The 23,650-nt window shown below is 42.2% G+C and overlaps 1 protein-coding gene across 2 annotated transcripts in view; it reads right to left on the bottom strand.

The window, feature by feature from the left end:
- Window positions 1-1,999: 1,999 nt before the first annotated feature.
- Window positions 2,000-23,650, bottom strand: part of PPARG (peroxisome proliferator activated receptor gamma) — a 155,535-nt gene continuing 133,884 nt past the window's right edge. For both annotated transcript variants that reach the window (XM_008061423.1, XM_008061422.2), the window contains 2 exons: window positions 21,002-21,452; window positions 2,000-2,461 (listed from right to left, as the gene is read on the bottom strand). In XM_008061423.1, the coding sequence (XP_008059614.1) occupies window positions 2,214-2,461; window positions 21,002-21,452 (699 nt within the window). In that variant the 3' untranslated portion in view covers window positions 2,000-2,213. The remainder of the gene's footprint in view (window positions 2,462-21,001; window positions 21,453-23,650) is intronic.

A 23,650-nucleotide genomic window follows, 5' to 3' on the forward strand; every position in this document is an offset into this window, starting at 1 on the left:
AGCGAGATGGGAATTTGAAAGCTGCCAGGATTTAAAAGCTATTTAATGCTAACCATCAGTGCCAAAGAGCTGAGAGCGCCTCTCTTCCTCCCTCCATTGGCAACGACAGCTTTGATAATGTGGAAAGGCTTGGTTGGCTGCGGAGCGCTGGTGGGAACTGAGACCAGGCAGTGAGCTGAAAGACTTTTTGTTTGAGAAAGCTTGTAAACAAGGGATCTCCTCGGAGGTGGACTCTGCCTTGTCTACCACTTGCATTTTCTCTCTTTCAAGATCTCCCAGACCATCAATGCTCTGCATGCAACAAACAGTATGAAGGCACTGGTCAGTCATCTGGATGTTTCAAAATATCCTGATGTTTGGCACCACGGAAGAAAAAAAGAGCCATATGACTGAATCTGTCACTTTCCTTCTAAATGTTTTGATGTCACTTAGATGACTTCAGTCTTTCTGTACCTGTCATTCAAGGGATCCTACATTTTTAGAGCTGGGGTTAGGAATCACTTTTTATAACACGATTCTTTGGAGATAAATTTAAGTTAAGGATGAAAAGATCTTTCTTGATATTTTGGCTTGAAAGCTTAAAACCCAAAGTTATTAATAAAAAGAAAATTGCTGGGCATGGAGTGGCTCACGCCCGTAATCACAGCACTTTGGGAGGCTCGGGTGGGAGGATCACTTGAGCCCAGGAGTTCAAGGCCAGCCTGGACAAGACAGAGAGATCCTGTCTCTGCAAAAAGTTAATACAAAAATATAAACAAAGTGATGTCCTCCTAAGTATAAATACCATAAGGCAAGAAAAATTAAAAGTGGCAGGGAAATAATTTAGGTCAATGGAAATAATCATCCTGGACAACAGAGGACTCAAGACAGTTTGGTTGGAAGGCATTCTTCGAAGACATAGAATGATGAATTTACGAGTAGCCAATGCAAGTGAATTTGGTGACTTGAATCAACTAGTTTATGAATTGTGCCAAGAAGGTTTCTGCTTTTAAAGAACTTACAGTCTATTGACTAGGGAGGCAAGCATTACATAAATGATACGGATAATTAGCCTTTGAGTTCAGAACAATAAGAGGCTTCTGAGCAAAGTGGTCCCAAGGGTGACAAAAGGAATACGTATAGCCAAGTTGCTCTGTCTAGGTAGGAGCCAGAGAGTAGCTCTTCTCTCTCATCTTTTTTCCTTTTGTTGTTGCTGTTGTTCCTGCTATTTTCCTTCCCTAGAAGGTCTTCTCTCCCACTCTGCTTGTTCCCAATTCAACACATCCTTGAGGCCCACTTCAGTGAGCCTACAGATTCATTCTTGATGATTCCAATCTTCATCAGTCTTACTTCCTCTGAACTCTTGCAGCACTTAGAGTCTGAGCCATGCACCTGGCACATGATTACTTCTGTGTATTAGAATCTGTTTCAAGAAAGATGAATCTTTTCTCCTCAATTTACAGTTGGCAAATTCTATTGGCAGGTACCATATCTTAAAAACTTCTGTGTTTCCCAGAGCTTCTAGCCGTGCTCAGTGTTCAGTTAAGGCTAGCCACTGGCTATTCGGGTATGTCTTGTTAACCAATTAGGAGGCAGTGTATTCAACAGGCCACCTTGGTGACTGGAAATTGGGGTTAGGATTGTGGAGGAAGATTGAATTATTGGTAAACTTAAGGATATGCCTCCAAATTAGCATGTCCAGGTAACAAAACACATGCTTTGAGCAGTTTTTCATCCTGAAGTTCCCCTTCCTCTCTTAGTTGTGATTGTTAAAGCAGATGGAGAATTTAGAAAAGTTGTAACTGAGTAAAAAATTAATTTACTGAGAGTGGGAGTATATCAGCAGTTCCATTTGCATGTTTTAAATGTCTAAGAAAAAAGAAGAAAAATGAAAGAGGGAAGGAAAGAAAGAAAGAAGGGAGGGAAGGAGGGATGTGAGGGAGGAAGAGAGAAGGAAATGAAAGGGAAAAAACCAAACCAGGGTGGTAGGGTAGAGGACACACCAGACTCAGTCTTCAAATACTATCAGCAATGTCATGATATGGTAATTTTTAATATTAAAAGTAAATTGTAAATGTATCTTTATAAACAATATGCATAAAATAGATCATATTCTAAAACTTTTTCGTTTTAAAATGCTTTTTCACAGTAAATTTCTTAGGTGTCAGATTTCCCCTCAAAATAATAGTGCAATTGGAAGAAGGGAAGTGTTGTCAGTGGATCAGGACTCTCTGCTAATACAAGTCCTTGTAGATTTCCTGTAGGAGGGGGTGAAGACTCATGTCCGTCTCAGTCTTCTTGATCACCTGCAGGAGCTGCACGTGTTCTGTGACGATCTGTCTGAGGTCTGTCATTTTCTGGAGCAGCTTGGCAAACAGCTGAGAGGACTCGGGGTGATTCAGTTTGAGCTGGAGCTCCAGAGCTTGCAGCAGGTTGTCTTGGATGTCTTCAATGGGCTTCACATTCAGCAAACCTGGGCGGTCTAGGGGAGCAGAAACGGAAAACACAACAGGAGGTTCAGTCAAAAGGTCCTCTGGACACGACTCTGAGGCCTACAGAGCTCTCACTTGCAGGGCCAAACCACTCATGCGCTTTTTGGTTTATTTTACTTTGTTTCTTAAAAAGGGCAGGGAGGGAGGGAAAGTAGATAGTGGGCAAGAACTGAATTAAAACCAGAAATGATCGGAGCTCTTTCCAGGGGTTTTCTGCTCCTGCCCAGGATGGAACCTGTGTAGTCAGTGGCTGTAACATGGAATCAAAATAATCCTGTTCCTAAATTGAGGACACGTTTCTACTCAGAAATCTCACTTTCAACTTCTCCTCTCTGATGAATCTTTTCTTTATAATCTCTACCCACTTTCTTAACCACAGCTTCAAATATGCTTTGGAAAAAAAAGTGCTCTCTTCTTTTTTGCTTAATATAGCATATTAAATTTTTTTTTCTTTTCTTTTCTTACTTTTTTTTTTTGAGTTGGAGTCTCACTCTGTCGCCCAGACTGGAGTGCAGTGGCCGCTCCCGGCCACCGCAGCTTCGACCTACTGGGCTCCGGCGATCCTTCCGCCTCAGCCTTCCGAGTAGCCGGAATTACAGGTGCGCGCTGCCACGCCCGGCTGATTTTTTGATTTATTGTAGAGATGAGGTCTCGCTGCCCAGGCGGGTCTCGAACCCACGGGCTCAGGCAATCCAGTCACCTCAGCCTCCCAAAGACGCGGGATTACAGGCTGAGCCACCGAGCTCAAATAGTTTTTAATCATGGGTTTTATTCTTTTTGGATTGACAATTATATCTGCAAATAATGGTAGTTTTCTGTCTTTCTTCTTTTGCAGTGTTTACATTTTTCATTTCCTTTTCTTGCCATACTGTGTTGGTTAAAACCTCCAGGAGGATATCAAATAATCATCACAATAAAAGTCGAAATAACTCTTGTATTATGTCTTCACTTTGAAAGAAATACTTCTAATGTTTATCATCAACTATGATATTTGCTATAGATTATTGTGGATATGTTTTACTTCTGGTTTTCCAGGAGTTTTAAAGTTTTAAATTTGTTTTAGTCAGGAATGTTGTTGAATTTTATCAAACACTTTTAAATTTGTCTATCTGAAGAGATATGATATCTAAAGAGGTATGGTTTTATCTTAAGCTAGTGGAGTGAATTACATTAATAGATTTCCTTACACCCTTGTACTCATTAGCTAATATTTTATTTAGGGTTTTTATATTTGTAGCTGAAATTAGTCCAGAGTTACTTTTGTGTGCCATCCTTTGCCCTTTTTGGTAATAAATGTTAACTAGTCTTGTAGAAGGAGTTGAGAGGTTTTCCTTCTGAGTCTATGCAGTAATGATTTGTTTCTTAATGGTTTCTTAAGATTTTGTTTGCAGAACTATTTGAGCTTGGTGATAAATCTATAACAATCTCTAATTTTTCTTCCATGGTTTTTAATCTATTCAGGCCTTACACTACTTTAAAAGTAAAATTTTCGTAATTTATATTGGAATAAAGTTGTACATGATATTGTCTTAGAACCTGAAATCTATTATTTTAATTTATGACCCTAACTTAATACTCTTTGTTTATGCTCTCATTTAAAAATTTGATTGTCAGGCCAGGTGCGGCCGCTCACGCCTATAATTCCAGCACTTTGGGAGGATGAGATGAGAGGACTGCCTGAGCCCACAGGTTCAAGACCAGCCTGGGCAACTTGGTGAGACCTCATCTCTACAATAAATCAAAAAAATTAGCCACGCATGGTAGCGCATGCCTGTAGTTCTAGCTACTTGGAAGGCTGAGGTGGAAGGATCGCCGGAGCCCAGCAGGTCGAGGCTGCGGTGGCCGTTAGTAGTGTGCCACTGCACTCCAGCCTGGGTGACAGAGTGAGACTGATTCCAAAATAAAAAGTTAAAAAAATAAAAATTTGATTGTTAAAGGTTTATCTATTTTTTGCTTTAAAAAAACCCATAGCTTTTGGTTTTATTAATCAGCATTGTTTTTAAAATCATTGGTTTTAAATTTATCAAATTCCTTTTTATAAAAATTTTTAAAGGGGTTATTCTCTTTTTCTAGTTTCTTGAATGCTTAATTCATTTAGTTTTGGCATTTCTTTTTTGCTAATAAATGCATTTGAGCCGGGCTCGGTGGCTCAGCCTGTAATCCTGCGCCTTTGGGAGGCTGAGGTGAGTGGATTGCCTGAGCCCACGGGTTCGAGACTCGCCTGGGCGGGTGAGACCTCATCTCTACAATAAATCAAAATGAGCCGGGTGTGGTAGCGTGCACCTGTAGTTCCAGCTACTTGGAAGGCTGAGGCGGAAGGATCGCCGGAGCCCAGCAGGTGGAGGTGGAACAGGTGCTCCCAGCCACCGCAGCAGCCACTGCACTCCAGTCTGGGCGATAGAGTGAGACTCCAACTCAAAAAAAAAAATATGCATTTAAGGCTCTAAGTTTTTCTCTAAGTGTCACTTAAGTTTCTTCTTGTGGGTTTTGATAAATAGTACTCTCATTGTTCTTTTCCAAACAGCCGGTCTTACAATTCTGATTTCACTTTTAACCTAAGAGTTATATGAAAGCATACTTTTACATTTCCAAGTAGAGGCCTGATGCAATGATTCACACCTAGATACAATCCCAGCACTTTGAGAGGCGGAGGTGGGAGGATTGTCGAGGTCAAGAGTTTGAGACCAGCCTGGGCAACATAATAACACTTCATCTCTAAAAAAAAATTTTAAAAGTTAGCCAGGTGTGGTGGTATGCACCTGTAGTCCTGACTACTTAGGAAGCTGAGGCAAAAGGATCACCTGAGCCCAGGAGGTTGAGACTGTGGTGAGCCATGATTGTGCTCTACTGCACTCCTGACTGGGTCCTGACTGGGTGACAGAATGAGAACTGACTCAAAAAAATATTCCAAGTAGAAAGTTTGTGTTTTTGTTTTCTAATTTCTAAGTTTGTTGCTCTGGATTAGAATATAAAGCCTTTTTTTTTTTTTAAATTAAGGCTCACCAGAAGACAGGCTTTATGTATAACATTCGGGACACTCACTTGGTCATCTTGAACTGATTTTTAGATTTTAGCTCTTGAAGGATATTTACTCTCTTTTAACAACTTTAACTCTTCTCTCCTTCAATGAGTTTCACCTACCTTTTAACATCTTTCATGACCTGGTCCTGGTCATCCTCTTGACTCAGTTTCTGTAATTTATCCCTCTGCTCCATAGTAAGCCACATTACACTACTTCCATACCAAGTTTCTCAAACGTCATGACTTTTGCCTCCTGCCTGGAACATTCATTCTCACTTTCCCTTCACCCATCTCACTGCTTTCAACCATTTTTTCAAAATGTAGCCTGTGAAGAGCTTTTGCCCTGGAATCCTTCCTCAAATCATCCCTCTGTCTCCCTGTTCTTCTCTGCTCCTTTCTCTGGGCCCTCACAGCACCCTAGAAACACCTCAATCACCACTTTACTAGATTATATTTGTTGAATGGTTATTATTTTCCAAAGATTGTGCTAAGGACCTTATATACAATATATCGTTTTGTCTTCACCCTGTGAGGTCATTCTTTACCGATGAGGAAATACTTAGAGAAGGGATTAAACCTTGCCAAGATCTGCCACTTGCTAGTAAATGGCAGAGATGACATTTAAATCTAAGTCTGATTCCAAATGCTCTACTTGTTTTTTCTTTTTGAGTCAGAGTCTCACTTTGTCACCCAGGCTGGGGTGCAGTGGCATGATCACGACTCACCAAAGCCTTGACCTCCTGGGCTCAAGCAGTCTTCCCATCCTAGCCTCACGAGTAGCTGGGACTATGCCCCATTAATTTTTAAAATTGTTGTAGAGATAATGTCTTGCAATGATGCCTACGGTGGTCTCAAAAGCCTGGGCTCAAGCTATCCTCCAGCCTCAGCCTTCCAGAGTGTTGGGATTACAGGCATGAGCCACTGCGCACAGACAAATGCTCTACTCTTAACCCTTATTACCTTGTCTTATAGTACTGATTTTCTTTTTTCTTTCCCTCTAGGCCATGAGGTGTTAGAGGACAGAGACTCTGTTCTGATAGCCTCTAAAGCACCAGTAGAACCCCAGGAAGCACTTGGTTGACTGAGTTAATGAGTGAGAAGGTTGTTCTGGCCAAGAGCCCTGGATGGAAAGTACAATAATCCTGGTTGGTGAACAAGCCTGAAGGCAGAATCACTACACAATGAAAAGTCTCCTGTCAACAATGTTTTCCTGTAGCTACTGAATGCTAGTGACCTTTATCCTTTGAGAAAAGACTCAGGAGAACAATGTGAGAATCCAGAGTGGTCTCAGGGTAAGATTTTCAGAACTCTTAAACATTCTCCTAAATTAACTTTTTTTTCCCCATTACAGAAGGAAACTTGCCTTTAGTTTGATTTTCTTCTTCTAACTTCTCTAACATACCCCATTGACCAGAATACATACAATTTTAAAAAAAATTTGGGCAACCCCTTCGGGTCTCCTCCCGCTGTGGGAGCTTTTCTGTCCTCTCAATAAATCCCGCTTTCAAAAAAAAAAAAAATTTCAGCATTTAATTTTGAAACCATCAGCAAATAAATCTCAGATTCTGAGAAGGAAACAAATGATTTAGGCCTGGCCTAGAGAATCACACCCCTGGGAGAATCGTGCCTTTCTCTCAATTGCTATATGATAATGAAAACCATTGATGCTTCAAGAAAAGCTGGATCCCAGATTGGCATCTTTGGTTTAATAATCACAGATCCTCCCTCTTAACAAATGCGCAAGATCTTAAAGGCCAGGGACAGTGTGGACGCATGTGCACCTGAGTGGTGGCGATTGGGGTAAACGCAGGTGTTGAACGAGGCCCCTTCTGGGCTGGGACCACACAGCCTGGGCTGGGGTTCTCTGTCCACTGGCTCCCTGGGCCTTTTCTCCTTTCTCCTTCCTTTGAGCAGCATCAGTGGGCCAACACGTGTGTGAAAGAGATGACGTTCATCTGGTAGCTCTCGTTTACACTACCAAGCCCCAACATGCAACTGATCAGGCTTGGTGGAAACACTTGGCTCCGGTGCAGTGTAATGGAACTGGCCCCTCTAGGAGTGAAGAAGTATCTGGTTTGGATTTTCAAACCCCTCCTTGGCAAGTTATTTTTTTATGATGTGATGGATGAAGTTTGGCTGAAGGGCTAAAATTTTGTGGCCATGGATTAAGTATATTTTCTGCAATGACAAGTTAGATTATTTACAGATCGGTCCCACTGTCCCCCTGACTGAGCCTCCTTAGAAGCAAAATGGTTCGGGGAAGGAGGAGGAGAGAGGGGGGACAGTTGCAAATTCTACTTCTAGGGTTTTCACTCACCAGCTCTGTGACCTTGAGCAAACAGGTTAAGGTCATTGGGCTCAATTTTCTCCTCTGTGAACTAAATGGATTGGGCTACGTAGATGACCTCTAAGACCAGAATTCAAAAGTTGTAAGATTTATTCTCCTCGGTAATTCCCTCTACATAATTCACATAATTCAACCGGGGAAATAAACTCAAAAATCTAAAGGGAAAAGTGTATTAACAGGCTTGCGCATTACACGTAGAACACATGGCTTATTTAAACAAAACAAAAAAAGCTTCCTTTGGTCTTAAGCAAACCCGAGAGTCAAGGACAAGAGAGTCTGCCAGGGTTGCTTCCTACCCTCTACCCTCCACCCGGCCCCAAGGTCTCTCCCGTTCCCCTCTCTTGTCTTAGTTCACTTTCTTCTCCCCACATGCTCAGACCTCCACTGAGCTGAGCTAGACACCACAGGTATGCCATAGAAATCTGTCCAAACACCCAGAGCTGTCCTGGGGCCTTTCCCTTCCCTTTCCACTCGCCATCAGTCCAGTGCCTGAAGAGGCGTTGTTCTTAGAAGGCCTGCCTGAGATCCCTGCACCTTGCTGAGGGTTATTGAGTCTGGAGTAGGGCCAGGGCCCAGGGCCCTCTTCGCTGGCCAGGCTACCTAGACAGCCCTTTTGGGAGGTGCGTGTTGACTCACAGACTCCAGGACTTAACACCTGAGGAGGCTGGAATCAATTATTGATGCCTTACTCCCCAAGCTGTGAAGAACTGGTAAAGAAACCTTTCCGGTCTCCATCTATCGGGTCCAGGAATTGATTAGAAAGCACTGTTGATTGTGGGCAGTTCTACAAAGCTTCCATCTTATCCAGATCTGGTTCTGTTAAGTGGAGAGCTTATCTGAAGCAGATTCAAAATCTCTGACCCTCTTGGAATCTGACCACCTGGGCCGGGTGTTTCCCTACCAGATTTTCTCAGGAGACTTTTCCATTTGGGAGCCGGATGACCACAGCAGAGACTCCTAAAGGAGAGGCAGAAAAGCCAAAGTGGATCATTTTGTCTTTATTCTAGGAGCTGCTGTCATGGCTTTTCCCATCTTTCCCTATTGGCTCTCTAGTCGAGACTAATCTAAAATGAATTGTCTCTATGGTGTTTAGAAAAAACAAATCTGATTGCAGGGCACTGTAAATTAATCCACAGGTAATGACAGACCTTAGCTCAGGTGTGGACTGAAATCCGAAGCAGAGGTAGGGCTACCTAGGGAACTCAGCACTTTGCAATTAAACTTCCTTTTTTGCTTCCTCTCATTTCCTTTATTGCACTGTTTCCTAACTTCACAGATTTTGATTTTACTTTTTTTGTTTTTGAGTCAGAGTCTCACTCTGTCACCCAGACTGGAGTGCAGTGGCATGCTCACAGCCACCACAGCCTCGACCTTCTGAGTTCAGGCAATCCTTCTGCTGCAGCCTTCCAAGTAGCTGGAATTACAGGTGTGCGTCACTACACCCAGCTAATTTTTCTTGATTTATTATAGAGATGAGGTCTCGCCAAGTTGCCCAGACTAGTCTCAAACCCATGGATTCAGGCAATCCGCTCACCTCTGCCTCTCAAAGTGCTGGGATTACAGGCTTGAGCCACTGCACCAGGCTACACAGATGTGTTTTAAGGAGTGATGGATTTGGGAACTGAAGAATTGATTTGAGTCCTGTCTCTTGTCCCCTTAGTTTCTAGCCTTTGGACAAATCATCTAATCTTTCTGGGGTTGGGCTTAATTTTCAAGACAACAATGAAATGTCTTGGCAAGAATGAAATAGGTAGAGGAACTTTATTTATTTTTATTTATATTTTTTGAGTTGGAATCTCACTTGGTCGCCCAGACTGGAGTGCAGTGGCCGCTCCCGGCCACCGCAGCCTCGATCTGCTGGGCTCCGGCGATTCTTCCGCCTCAGCATTCCGAGTAGCTGGAACTACAGGCGTGTGCTACCACGCCCGGCTAATATTTTGATTTATTGTAGAGATGAGGGCTCACCAAGTTGCCTGGGTGGGTCTCGAACCTGCGGGCTCAGGCAATGCACTCACCTCAGCCTCCCAAAGCGCAGGATTACAGGCTGAGCCACCGAGCCCAGCTTAGAGGAACTTTAGAAGATATTATAATTCTCAAAGAAAGGCCATTTCCACAGGGTTGGGGCAAGGAGTGTAAGTTGGAGTGGGTGGCATCTAAACAGTTGGGAAATGGAAGGTTTTTGAGGCGTTCTTGGTTAGAGCAGATTTCAGGAGATCAAGACAATAATTCCTGATGCTGACATGTTTGGGGGCTCAGGCAACTTCTCATTCCTATAGTTAAATGCACATATGCAAGATGGTTTAAGAACAATAACAAAACAAAAAGTCACAGTGCTCCAATTCATGTCTTCCTTGAAGAATGATGCTAGGGGTACTTTTCTGAGCTAACCATCAGAATCATTAGGGAAAACTATGACTTGAGCCTAGTAAATGATGATGTGGTCTGTAGCAATTCCTTTCCACCACCCTACCTGTGGGGAAAAAGAATTTATTTAAGAAAGTTTCACATGTGTTCTCTTTATGTTTAAATTTGAATTGGAGCTTGATGTAGGGCAAGGATACTCAGTTTTGGCTACACATCGAAATCATCTGGGAGATTAAAAAAAAACTAATGCCTGGGACCTGTCCCTATCAGAGATTCTGATAATTTGGCCTGGGGTGTAACTTTCAAGATTTTTAATAGTTCCCAGGTGATTCTAATGCACAGCCAAGTTGAGCACTACTGGTTTGGTGAGAAAGAGCTGGAATTCCACTTTGCAAATTATTGCTAGCTATCCTTGGGCAAGTTCCTTAACCTTTTGGTTTCAACATTTTTTTTTTTTTTTTTGAGTTGGAGTCTCACTCTGTCACCCAGACTGGAGTGCAGTGGCCGCTCCCGACCACTGCAGCCTCAACCTGCTGGGCTCCGGCGATCCTTCTGCCTCAGCCTTCCAAGTGGCCGGAATTACAGGCGCGCGCTACCATGCCCGGCTGATTTTTTGATTTACTGTAGAGATGAGGTCTCGCTGCCCAGGCGGGTCTCGAACCCGCGGGCTCAGGCAATCCACTCATCTCAGCCTCCCAAAGGCGCGGGATTACAGGCTGAGCCACCGAGCCTGGCTGGTTTCAACATTTTTTAAGCGGAGCTATAACGGTAATCCAACTCAGAGTGTGAGGATTAAATGAGTAATATACATAGTGAGTTAGCAATTGCTGTTTTTATTAGTGTTTTGTAAACGTGCCTCATTTTTCTTCTCCTTATTTTTCTGATTTTCTTGGGTCTCTTCTATATATTTCCTATTCTTTTCCCCTCAATTGCTCTCTTCTTGTCAGCCATCACCCCTCCCCCCACACACACACCTTCCAGATGTTTCTCCCTTTCCACTCCTGGGACTGGCCCTTGCTGGGGATTTATTAGGAATGCTAGCAGGGCCAGCTTCAATTAATCTGAGATTTGTGCAATGGGTGATTTTAGGAGCAATGTAGTTTACTGCTGCTATCAGGAAAAGGGGACAACGTGAAACAGAGATCTTGCAAATGCTCTGACAAACAGATAAAGATCATCTGTAACCAGCACATTCTGCAGTGAACACACGTGTTGCTGTAGAGTCCTCACTCTGAAGTGGGTTAACATGTCCCTGTTTAAACAATAGTTTCACATTTATAAATGCTTTCTATGTCCCATAATGATAATATATATGACTGAGTTGAGATGGTGGAGGGGGAGAACCAGAATGATAAAACCAAGCCGAGATAAGATTTCCTTTTATCTGCCATTAAGTAGCAATGACACCTCAGCTCACCCCCTCTCACACACTCAACTCCCAACCTTAAAAGCCAACTCCCAAACTAAAACAGAACAGAAGCCCATCTAAAGACAAGGTAGGTGGCTCTTTCCCCTTTGTCGTGTCCAAAGCTCTGTCACCAGACAGTACCTCCACTGACTTGAGCGTGGGCTCTGTTTTATTTCCAGTCTTTTAGAATCGACATGGGACCTGAGCTTTCTGTCCCGCCCTGGGGACGTCCTTGTGTCCCTATCTCCATGCACCCTGGGGTTAGGGCCCGTGGTCAGTCTAGTCATTCAAGGTCACTCAGTTTGAATCCAGTCCCATGGATTGCGCAGTTCCTCCTCTAAGCCGACTGATGCAGATACATTTCTGCTCCTTCTGTGTTCAAGAAGGACTCAGAACAGGACTGAAAGGGGGGCAGGGATATGAGAGTGGAACAGGAAGGAGAATGATCCTTCCTCAGTCCCTCATTAACCTGACTTCCTCATACCCTTAGTCATCTGGGGGCTCTACCCTGTGCTGTTCTGGTTGGGATAAAGAATAGAGAGGGAAAGGAAAAGAATAGGAAGGATTGAGAGCTGCTACCCCTCCTTGTCAAGGTACCGGCACATCGAAGGCAGTAAGCAAAATTAAAAGTTAAGTATTACTTCCCTGCATGCCCTGCTCCGCCAGTGTCTTCCTTTCCAATGTCAATGAGAAGAACCTGTGGTATGACCTCTAAATATGACCTCTGAACACATAATGTCCCCCCTGAAGTTCATGGGAATTCTGGGAGGCTGGGAATCCACCAAATCCACCAGGTCTTGCTATTCCCCATCTCTTGTGGGGGGGGGGGGCACGGGGCTTCAAAATCCTCCCCTCACTTTGAGGCCCCTCCCCCTTCCTCCAGTATCTCTTTCCCTCTGGGTTTTGTTGCTCAATCCACAATTAATCTCCTTAAAGCTATAGCTGATAAAGGGATTAGTTGATATCCCCCTAGAGGTATTTATAGTGCAATAGGGATTTTAAGAATGACTATTGGTGGAATTTCAAGCAACATGTGATTGGCAGCATTGAGTGGAGCTACTTCAAATTCTATAATGGGGGGTTGGGGAGGGGAAATTAGCATTTATTGTGTGCTAACATGTCCTAGGCGTTGTGCCAGAGGCTTCACATCTTGTTATTTCATTTGCTCAGGGTACTGATAAGAAAATTAAGGCTCAGGGAGGTCAATAATTGCCTACAATGGCACATCTAGCAAGTGACAGAGTGGGGATTTTTGAACTCCTATCCATGTGATTCTACAACTTTCCACTAAGTCACCCTGCCTCTTCTGGTCTACTTGTTTGTGAAGCAGTTGGGGTTCTCCGAAGACTTCTCTCTGGATGGAGTGATGCCTTAACCACCTGTATTTGGCCTCTGTCAGGAGTAACTTGAACCAGTGCTGGGTTTCATTCTTCCTCATTTGCGAATGATCTGTCTGCATGTCTTGGTGAATTGTGCCAGTCTGGACGGCTGCCTGGGGTCGCCCAGAGTTTAAACACACATTGTGAGAGCCCAAAATGATAAAGTGCTCCAGAAAGCGGCCCACTGATAGACTGCCTGAACTTTTTCCAGGACTGCTAGTGTGAGTGTGGGGACAGGAATGACTCAGCACTCAATCCCATCGTGTGTCTCTGGGGTCTAATGCAGTTCGCTCACTCACCGCAATGATCCCAGCCTACGAGACCTGGGTTGAGGAGGGCATTTTATTTTCAAAGCAACCACAGATAAAGATGCTTCTATACGCTACAAACAAAAAAAGCCTGTATACATATCTTCTTCAAGTTTATCAGATGATTCTAGGATGTTTCATCTTCTCCCTATCACTCCATCCCCACCCCCGGCTCTCTGGTTTTTAGAATTTGGGCACCCGGTGAGAACTCATAAGCATACCTCACCCCTGTCAAACCAAGTCGATGAAGTTATGAAAATAGTGAACTAATGGGACATGTCTAGATAACTCAAAGTGAGTCATTATTCAAAGCCACTCTGCCAACTACCTATGGTAATACGATGGGAGGGGTGGCCCGTTTAAGAAAGGAGCCTCCCAAGCTAGGTACACATGGCCCAGGTGCCCATTCAATCTTCTTCCAATTAGTAAATAAATGCTGTTACTCTCAGACACAGTAAAGCCCAGATGGGGGATATGAACCATGCAACAACACTCTCTGGCTGTTCTGCTGAGAAGAAAGCAGATGCCCTTGTCTATTGTAACATAGACAAGAGTGAGAAAAACCACTTTCATGATGTAGGCACCATCCTGAGTCTTGTCCAGAAAATCTCCACGGGTAAGGCAGCTAAGTATTTAGTTGGTACCGACGTAGAAGAAAGTTGACCTAATGGTGCTCATAGTATTTTTAATATCTAAGTTTTAAAACCTTTTCGGTTTTGTCTCTTCCCCAGTTAACCCGTAAGAAAGATACTAACAGGTTGGAAGCCATTGGGCTGTGTGGAATCAGAGGCTCCCTAAGTAGGAACTTCCTCAAAAACAGCACAGGCCTATTTAGGGAGGTGCACTCTGCTTTTTGTTCCTGAGAGAAGATGACACTTTCCATTTCAGAACTGTCTTGAGGTTTTGAAGGGCAATTATGCGTTAGGGGAAGAGAGATGGAACACGTCCAAACCCAGGGCTCCTCAAACTCTATGCTTGTGGAACACTAGGGTCCTGCGAGCTGGAACGAGGTGTTTTGCTGTGATAGCTGTGTTATTTGGTTTGTTCCTGGTGACTAGAAAGAAATGAAGGTACCGAATGGTATTTTAACAACTTAAAATTCCTCTCATAAATTTTGCTATAACCACTTACCTATATTAGAGCCTGGGGTGAGATGGTATCTAATTAAGTCGAGATGTGTTTACTTATTTAAAGTTTACTGTCCATTTTTGTGGGAGTTCTACAGACAGCACCATTAGTTCTAGTCCCCTGCTATCTGATCAAAGTAAAGACCCAGAACTACAGTCTTTAGCCTTATCACCAGGCACTATTCCTTCCCCAAGTATTTCTCAAAATCTAGGGTGTAATTTGTTCGGTTAAAATGGTGTCTGAAGAAAGGCTTTGGATGTTAATAAGTAGTATTTGAACTATAACCTAGAAATTTCTCTGTCTTTTTTTTCTTTCTGAGTTGGAGTCTCACTCTGTCGCCCAGGCTGGAGTGCAGTGGCACACTCATGGCCACGGCAGCCTCAACCTGCTGGGCCCAGGCGATTCTTCTGCCTCAGTCTTCCAAGTAGTCAGAACTACAGGCGTGCTACCATGCCCGGCTAACTTATTTATTTATTTATTGTAGAGACGAGGTCTCGCCAAGTTGCCCGGACTGGTCTCAAACCCAGGGGCTCAGACAATCCACTAGCCTCGGCCTCCCAAAGTGCTGGGATTACAGGCTGATCCACCACACCCGGTCCTCTCTTTTTTTGAGTTGAAATCTCACTTTCATCCAGGCTGGAGTGCAGTAGCATGCTCACTGGCTAATGCAGCTTCCACATGCCCAGCTACTTTTTTGATCTTTTGTAGAGATGAGGTCTCACCAAGTTTCTCAGGCTGGTCTCAAACTCCTGGGCTCAGGCAATTCTCTTGGCTCCACCTCCCAAAGTGCTGGGATTACAGGCATGAGCCACCGTGCCCAGCTAGAAATTCCTAACTAATATTTGGAGGCAATATGGAAATAGGTAGTGTTTAAACAGCTGCCAAAGAACTTCAAGGCCAAAAGAATTAATTGAGATGCATCCACATCTCAATATACAAAAGGCAGTAGGGTCTAATGGCTACGTGTACCAGTTTTAAACTCTTAGAGACCTGGGTCTGAACCTTGGCCTCACCAATTAGTAGCTCTGTGACCTCGGGTAAATTGGTTAACCTTGCTAAACTTCTATTTTCTCCATCTGTAAAATGTGTGCACCCATGTAATCTTCCTAAAAACAAAACCAACCAAAAAACCAAAACCATGTAGAACTTCAGGAAAGATTAAACAGAGATTATGAATGTTTGGGATGTGACCAACATGTACTCTGGTACACTGAAGTCGTAAACAAATAGTAGCTATTATTTCATATTATTGGTCATTCAACAAGAATGTATTGAATAACTTATTCTGAGCCAGTGCTGTGCTTTGATTCTAATTTAATTCCAACAAATTAAAAAATAAATCTATTTATCCATCTGGTTGTGACCCCTGGGAGCTGCAGGGGCCCCAGGTAGGTTACTGACCTGATGGAACTAGGTGTCATCCAGTTGCCACAGAATATCAACTCTTCCTTGATCTGCAAATGTAAAGTGATGAGAACAATTCCCCCTTCTTCCACCCTGTTCTCCCTGCCTACCCAACATCAGAAAGTCCATGATCATGTCAAGAACAGCTGTCCAAAGCTGCTCCACAGAGAAGGAACAGTGCTGGGTTGCTGGAAAAAGAAGGAGCCACTCTCCAGGTAGTCTGCATCATCAAGTGAGGCTCAGGAGGGTAACAGAGGAAGTGGGATGACTTGCCATCTCTGGCTGCCATGGCAATATTTGCAGTTTCTCTGTTATTGAGGACAGTGATGGCAATTTGCCTTGAAAAAGATATTGTAAAATCCAGTGAATTTCCTCCCTCATATCTTAGAAGTTCAGGAAGAAGTGAAATGAATTCCAAACTGTTTTGAATTAACAAAAAGAGCTTTGCCTGTTGCAGAGTTCCAGCTGGAACTTTCCTAGACTTTTCTTCACCAAATAGCAAACACTCAAGGGGGGCAAAATTTCCTCCAGAGAGTCTTGGGGCTTGTCAGCTTTACTGAGTTTTATGCTTGGCTTTGGTTGCTGGGTAGGTTTTGGGAGCTTGCTAGGGTGGCTGGCATGATGCTGCGGCGCCAGTTGCAAACATGCGCTCGCTGGAGGCAGTTTTATTACCCTTGACGCGGCCCAGTCAGTCAGTAAGGATAGAGGGTGGAAGGGAAGCTATTATGTACTGTGAGTACCAAGGAAGCACTTTTTCTGGCTTACGGGTATGGGCCTACTCAAAGAATATGGTGAAGGGAGAACAGGTTGCACTTACAAGGGTGTGTGTGTTGACCACAATCCACTAGTCAGGGGCAGAGGGGACAGGGCAGTTGGAAGCGGCAGTCAGGGCACCTGGGTTTCAGTCCTAGTTTCACTGTGCACTAGTTTTAGCTCCTAGACAAATTGCTTAAGTATATGACTCTCACTTTTCTTTCTACGAAATGAGAATAGAAACACAGGAGCAATGTCAGGGTCTGATGAGAGGGATGTATATGAAATGCTCTTAACAAGGTAAAATGTGATGAACTTTGTCTGGTTCTGGAGTGTTGCTGTTCCTTTTACTTAGTCTAATTTTTGTCCCAAGCTCAGGAGGGGAGAGAGAGGAGAAAAATTTGAGAACTAGGTCATCTTTCTCAGAAAGCTTGGTTTGAAAGCTGAGTGAACAGAGATGCTAAGCCCCTGGTAAATCTAAGTACCAAATCAAATGGTATCAGCAGTTTTCAGGGTTGAAGTGAAGGGCAGCGATCTTAGGTAGCAGCTCCAGTTTCTCCAGCAAATGCTCAGTTGGGTCAAATCATTGACTTTCATCCGAAAATTCCCTCTTTGGGTCCTCTAAGGACACCCTCCCTTAATTCCTAATTCTTTATCACCTTACTTTTACAAGGTGCCCATCTCTCTCATCCTTCTCTCAGTCTAGGGTCCTAAGTGCCCACCAGAGTGAAGCTGTTCTGTGAGTCTAAGACCAGCTCGGAATGATGCCATTTGGATTAGGTAAGAATCTTTCTGAAACCACAAAAGCAACGGATAGACTTCAGAATAAATCACAGAGCAGAAAATAATCGCTCTTGTTAAGAAGTATAGAGTGAGAAATTTGTTTACTGGAGCAAAGCTTCTTACATCGGTGTTTTCCCTTTTCTGGAAAATCCAGAAAAAGGAGGGAAAAACTAATTAAGCAATTTTGTATTACGCTAATAAACCACAATCTGGGATCTGATCTCTTTATCTACAGATGACTGAGATCCTGTTCTTACTGGAACATAGTCTTGGGATTGGGAAGGACTGTTCAGCAGGTCTTTACCTGGACAACACCAAGTCAGCCACTCTGAGAAAGAAGAGAATCACATTCCTGTGAGCTGGACAAACACAGGGTCCAGCCCATTCTTTCCATCTATTGCCTGTATGTAAACTTCATCACAAAAGCAAACTTTGATCAGGGAAGAATTTGGTTTTTATGATACAGAAATTAGTTAATGGTAAATGTTTTTCTTTTTTCTTAGGAAGTCTAAAATTATTCACAGAGTTTTCTTTTCATTATAACCACATATATAAGGCTTTAATAATCTATGGTAGGCTGCTACCTTCGGGTTTCTTTCATGGTTGTGAGGATCAAATGAGATTTGGATATTAGGTGCTGGTAAAGACTGTCTGCATAATGATAAGAGGAATTATTTATACAACATCTCCATTTACATGGTATAATTTATTTAATTTACTTTTTAATAGGAAACCAAGAGTCTCTTAAGTGGTAGCATTTTTAATTTTCATAATTGAAAGCTGAAGCCTCCATTATAAGTGAAATCAAGTCAAACTATTTTAGAGCTATTTTTTGACCAATTAATGAAAATTTTAAAGGCCCAATGAATCCCGGATTTTTAAAGCAATCGGTTTGTGAGAAACTTCATTAGGGGCAGTAATGGCATCTCTTCTAGATAGAACCACAGTTGTCTCCTATGTCCATAAGACAACACTGCTCAGGTTCAAGGAACCCAAAATTATCACGATTATTTCTTATCTAGACCTTTCCCAGCTGGAAACTAAGCACCTTTGAATGGCTTATTTCACATGCCTCCCTTAGTATCTATGATGGGAATATAAACTGCTTACAAATATATTATATACCTGTATATGTAAGTGTGCTTATAAACTTTTTGGTAGGAGAAATGCTACTTTGTTAATCCTATTTTATTCTGAGGGAAAAGACCTTTATTTTCCATTTATACCTTTCTATACTCTTTGAATTATAATGACCATGTACAACTTTTATTTTTAAAATTTAATAAAAGCATTAACAAAGAGTATTTAATAACATGAGAAACTGATAAAGTGAAAAGAATATAGACACGGGATATATATCGAATACATAGAAAAAATAAGAAATATATTTAATGTTAATATATTTCCATATTTTTATTTTAAAAAATTTGTCTTAAGATATTAGCCAAACAATATCAACATCTTTCTAATCTGGTTTTTCAAACCTTAATATTTTTCTTCCAGTAAACCTCATCTATACTGGAATCTCATTATTTTTTGCTGAATTAATCAAAGATTCCAGAGGGTCAAGGATGAATTTAAGAAGTAGATTTGGTATTAAATAATGTCAGATAGTATATTTTAATTCTATTAAACATAACATCAAAAAGTTAATTAATTAATTAATTAATTTTGAGTAGGAGTCTCACCACAACCTTAACCTGCTGGGCTCAGGTGATCCTTCCACCTCAGCCTTCCAAGTAGCTGGAACCACAGATGCATGGCACCATGACTGGCTAATTTTTAAAAAACTTATTACAGACACAAGGTCTCGCCAGGTTGCCCAGGCTGGACTTGAACCTGTGGGCTTAGGCAATCCTCTCGCCTTTGCCTCCCAAAGTGCTGGGTTTACAGGTGTGAGCCACCACACCCAGCTAAAAGTTATTTTATTTTATTTTTTTGTTTTTGTTTTTTGAGTCAGAGTCTCACTCTGTCGCCCAGACTGGAGTGCAGTGGTCGCTCTCGGTCACCGCAGCCTCAACCTGCTGGGCTCCGGCGATCCTTCCGCCTCAGCCTTCCGAGTAGCCGGAATTACAGGCATGTGCTACCACGCCTGGCTGATTTTTTTATTTATTGTAGAGATGAGGTCTCGCTGCCCAGGCAGGTCTTGAACCCGCGGGCTCAGGCAATCCAATCACCTCAGCCTCCCAAAGGCGCGGGATTACAGGCTGAGCCACTGAGCCTGGCTAAAAGTTATTTTAAAGTGAATTACAACTGACCCTGGACTCCTGGCTCCTGAGTTCATCTATGCCATATTATTATCTAGTTGCACCCTAGTCATTTAAAAGGTAGTATTTTGCATAGTGTGGAAGTTAAAAGCATAGTCTCTGGAGCCATACTGACTGGTTCATTATCCTGACTTCCTCTTTTCTTAGCTGTGTAACCTTGGGCAAGTGAGTAAACCTTTCAGCGCTTTGCTGTTCTCATTTGTAAACGGGTACCTATCTCACAGGGTTATTGTAAGGATTAAATGAATCTGTATAAGGTGCTTAGAATACTGCCTGGCACACAGTAAGTACTAAGTAAGTTTTTGTTATTATTATTATTATTACTAACGTACTATGCATCTGTGCAGAATCATTCTGTTCTCATTTGGACAACAATAAGACTACAGAGTGCATCATGCTCATTATAACACATTGTGTACAGTTTACATCTGCAGGAACACTGTTCCCTGACAGGTGAGTTTTCACAAAGCAAGGATACGGTGCACAGGACACACGGCAAACTCATCTGATGTTCATTTCAGTATGAAAACTCATTGTTTAAGAACATTTTTTCCAGAGAGAGATGAAAGTAGAACTTTCTTTTACTCAACTTGGAAACATGAGAGAGGCTAATGAAATTAACATTTAGAAAACCTGGCTTTTGGAGTTGGTTAAGTTAGATCGTGTACTTGCAAGGCCCAAAATACAACAAATTGCTAAGTAACTCAATTTATTTCTCCACTGTGCATTCCTAATCACAGCCAACTGCCTTACAAAGGTACTTTGAAGGAAGCCATCCGAGGAATTCACATGGGAGAGTCGGTAGAGGTCAGTAAGTATGTATTCCTTGGTTCCCTATATTGGGAAAGCAATTCTAGCAATATCTTACTGATGGTGGGGTAGAGAATAAGCAGACCCCAAACATTTAGTACCTCCTGCTCTCAAAGTTATCCAAGTGAACACTGTCTTAAGCAAAGTTATACATGCCATGACTTAAATGGACCGAAGACTCGACTGACTTCCAGACAGAATGGAAAGGGACAAGGAAAAATAAAATAATAAGAAGGAGAAGGAGAAGAGGGCATTTGTCTTCCATAACTGGGTTTTCCATAATTGGATAACTGGAGAAAATACTGTGAAAGATAAAAGTAAAGAGCCTGGGTTACCCACAGCCTTCACACAACAAACCTAATATTATTTCTTAGCTCAGTATTTTGCATGTGTAGTGAGATTCTCATAGCATCGTGCCATCAGCATTTTCTGCCTGAAAAGTACAGTTAAGTACAGAGTGAAAAGGAACAAAGACTAACACCAAGGAAATTCAAAATTCTTTCAGTCATCTAACACCATCCCACCCTCATTCACGGAAGATCAAAAGACGAATCTTACCTCCACTGAGAATAATGACAGCAATAAATATTGCCAAGTCGCTGTCATCTAACTCCAGTGCATTGAACTTCACAGCAAACTCAAACTTGGGCTCCATAAAGTCACCAAAAGGCTTTCGCAGGCTCTTTAGAAACTCCCTCGTCATGAATCCTTGGCCCTCTGATATGAGAACCCCATCTTTATTCATCAAGGAGGCCAGCATCGTGTAAATGATCTCATGGACTCCGTATTTGAGGAGAGTTACTTGGTCGTTCAAGTCAAGGTTTACAAAACCAGGAATGCTCTTGGCATACTCGGTGATCTCCTGCACAGCTTCCACGGAGCGAAACTGGCAGCCCTGAAAGATGCGGATGGCCACCTCTTTGCTCTGCTCCTGCAGGGGGGTGATGTGTTTGAACTTGATTTTATCTTCTCCCATCATCAAGGAGTTCATGTCGTAGATAACAAATGGCTGCAAATAAGATGGAAAAAAAGTGAATGAGTCAGAGATTTCTAATTCAGAGAACACCATTCCAGCTCAGAAAAGTGTTTCTTTTACACGTTTACTTTGCCAACTAAAATCTTTAAAGTTTAAGACACTTAATAATGAGGAAATACTTTAATCTTCTTTTACTCATCTTGATAAGCTTCTGGGTCCAAACACATTTCATCAATTTTGCTTTTCTCTCCCTTCAATTTATACCGCAACATTTTACCTATGACTAGCTAATAGTTCCAATTTCTGTTGCTTGGAGAGTCTTCTTTGTTAATCTTTAAAATGATATGACCACGTATGTACCTAACCCTGAATTGTAACCCACATTTTAAAAATAAAGTAATATAAGTAAGAATAAAATAAAATGATACAAAATCTATTGTTCATCTTAGCTTTCAATGAAATACATTTTTAACCTTTCAATAAAAAAATCATTTCAGCAAGTCAGGGATAGAAAATACTGTACCCACTTGGACATAAAGTAACCTTTCAGTTTTAGATTCAATTCACCCAGATCACAAATGAAACACAGAGTGCATATAAAATATACTACACTATAAAAAAGTCACTCTGAAAGCAGATTAGAAATACTGAGCCAAGAAAATGTCTATATGTTTTTTTTTAATACTCTGGAAGCCATCTGTTTCAGACAGAGCAGATGTAGAAGGCATACAGGTAAACTTTGCAAAAAGTGGCCAAAAAGGGTTTTGAACTTATATTTTAAAATATCCATCCTTATGAATCAAATAATCAATAAAATACACACATCTGTTACTTAAGTTTGCAATAAGTTGCTTTCAAAAGCAAGTTGTGTTGGTCATGAAATTCTCTCTCTCTCTTTTTATTGTCTTAGAACTAGCCAAAGGTTTGTGGTCATCCTGAAATTCACAAGGCTACTTCACTGTGAAGGGGCAACATTTTACTTACATTGGATACACTGCACTACATGAGGAGTCAAAGTCTGAAACCGATTCAAATGCATGTGTACCTACCTGCAAGCACTGGAGTAAAAATTGAGGGTATCTGGGTTCTAACTTTGGTTCTGTGTTAACAACGTGACTTAAAGAAAGTCATTTACTTTTCCTAGGCCTCAAATTTCTCAGTGAGGGGAGTGGATAGAATCAGGGGTTTCTATCTTTTCTCCAGGGGAAAGACTAGCTGCATTTCTTAGAAGCAGTGTGTAGTGTGTGTGTGTGTGTGTGTGTGTGTGTGTGTGTGTGTGTGTGTGTGTGTGTGTGCGCCTTCATGGGATGAGGCGTATACGTGTAGACAGGTGTGAATGTGCACGCATACCAAACATGGAGTCTCTGATGGACACTGAGAATTCCCTCCTCAGGGAAAAGGTACACAAGTGACTGCAGTGACCTGCTTTCAAGATCTACTGGCTGGAGGCTCTATTCATCTCTATAGGAATCCATGATTTTCACCAACTCAAGTCCACATTAAGGACTCTCAGATGTTACATAGATTTTCAAACGACTTGCACTTTGTATCAACACCGCTTACTGAAGTTATTTCAAAAATTCTAACTTTTGTTAACAAAAAATACATTTTAACTGTATCATTTAGCAAACTCCAAAAGAGGACAGACATGAGGATCCAAGAACAGGTTTGCTTGGTGGCTTTCATTCTTCAAGGACATAGGAACCAAACTGTCCTTATGTATTTCTTACACATTTTGGGGAGTAAATTTTTTTTTGAGTTGGAGTCTCATTCTGTAGCCCAGGTTGGAGTGCAGTGGCATGCTCACAGCCACCGTAGCCTCGACCTGCTAGGCTCAGGGGATCCTTCCGCCTCAGCCTCCCAAGTAGCTGGGACTATAGGTGCACACCACCATGCCCAGCTAATTTTTTGATTTATTGTAGAGACGATGTCTCACCAAGTTGCCCAGGCTGGTCTCAAACCCATGTTCTCAGGTAATCCTCTCGCCTCTGCCTCCCAAAGTGATGGGATTACAGGTGTGAGCCACCATGCCTGGCTTTTTTTTTTTTTTTTTTTTTTTTTTAAGAAATGGAGTTTTACTCTTGCCCAGGTTGGTCTTGAACTTCTGAGTTCAAGCGATCCTCCTGCCTTCGGCCTCCTGAGTAGCTGGGAGTATAAGTGTGTACGTTTTTTAGAAATTGTGTGTGTGTGTGTGTGTGTGTGTGTGTGTGTGTGTGTGTGTGTGTGTGTGT

This window comes from Carlito syrichta, unplaced genomic scaffold (assembly GCF_000164805.1).
Source record: "Carlito syrichta isolate Samal-C Ts95f unplaced genomic scaffold, Tarsius_syrichta-2.0.1 Scaffold305248, whole genome shotgun sequence".
Lineage (NCBI taxonomy): Eukaryota > Metazoa > Chordata > Mammalia > Primates > Tarsiidae > Carlito > Carlito syrichta.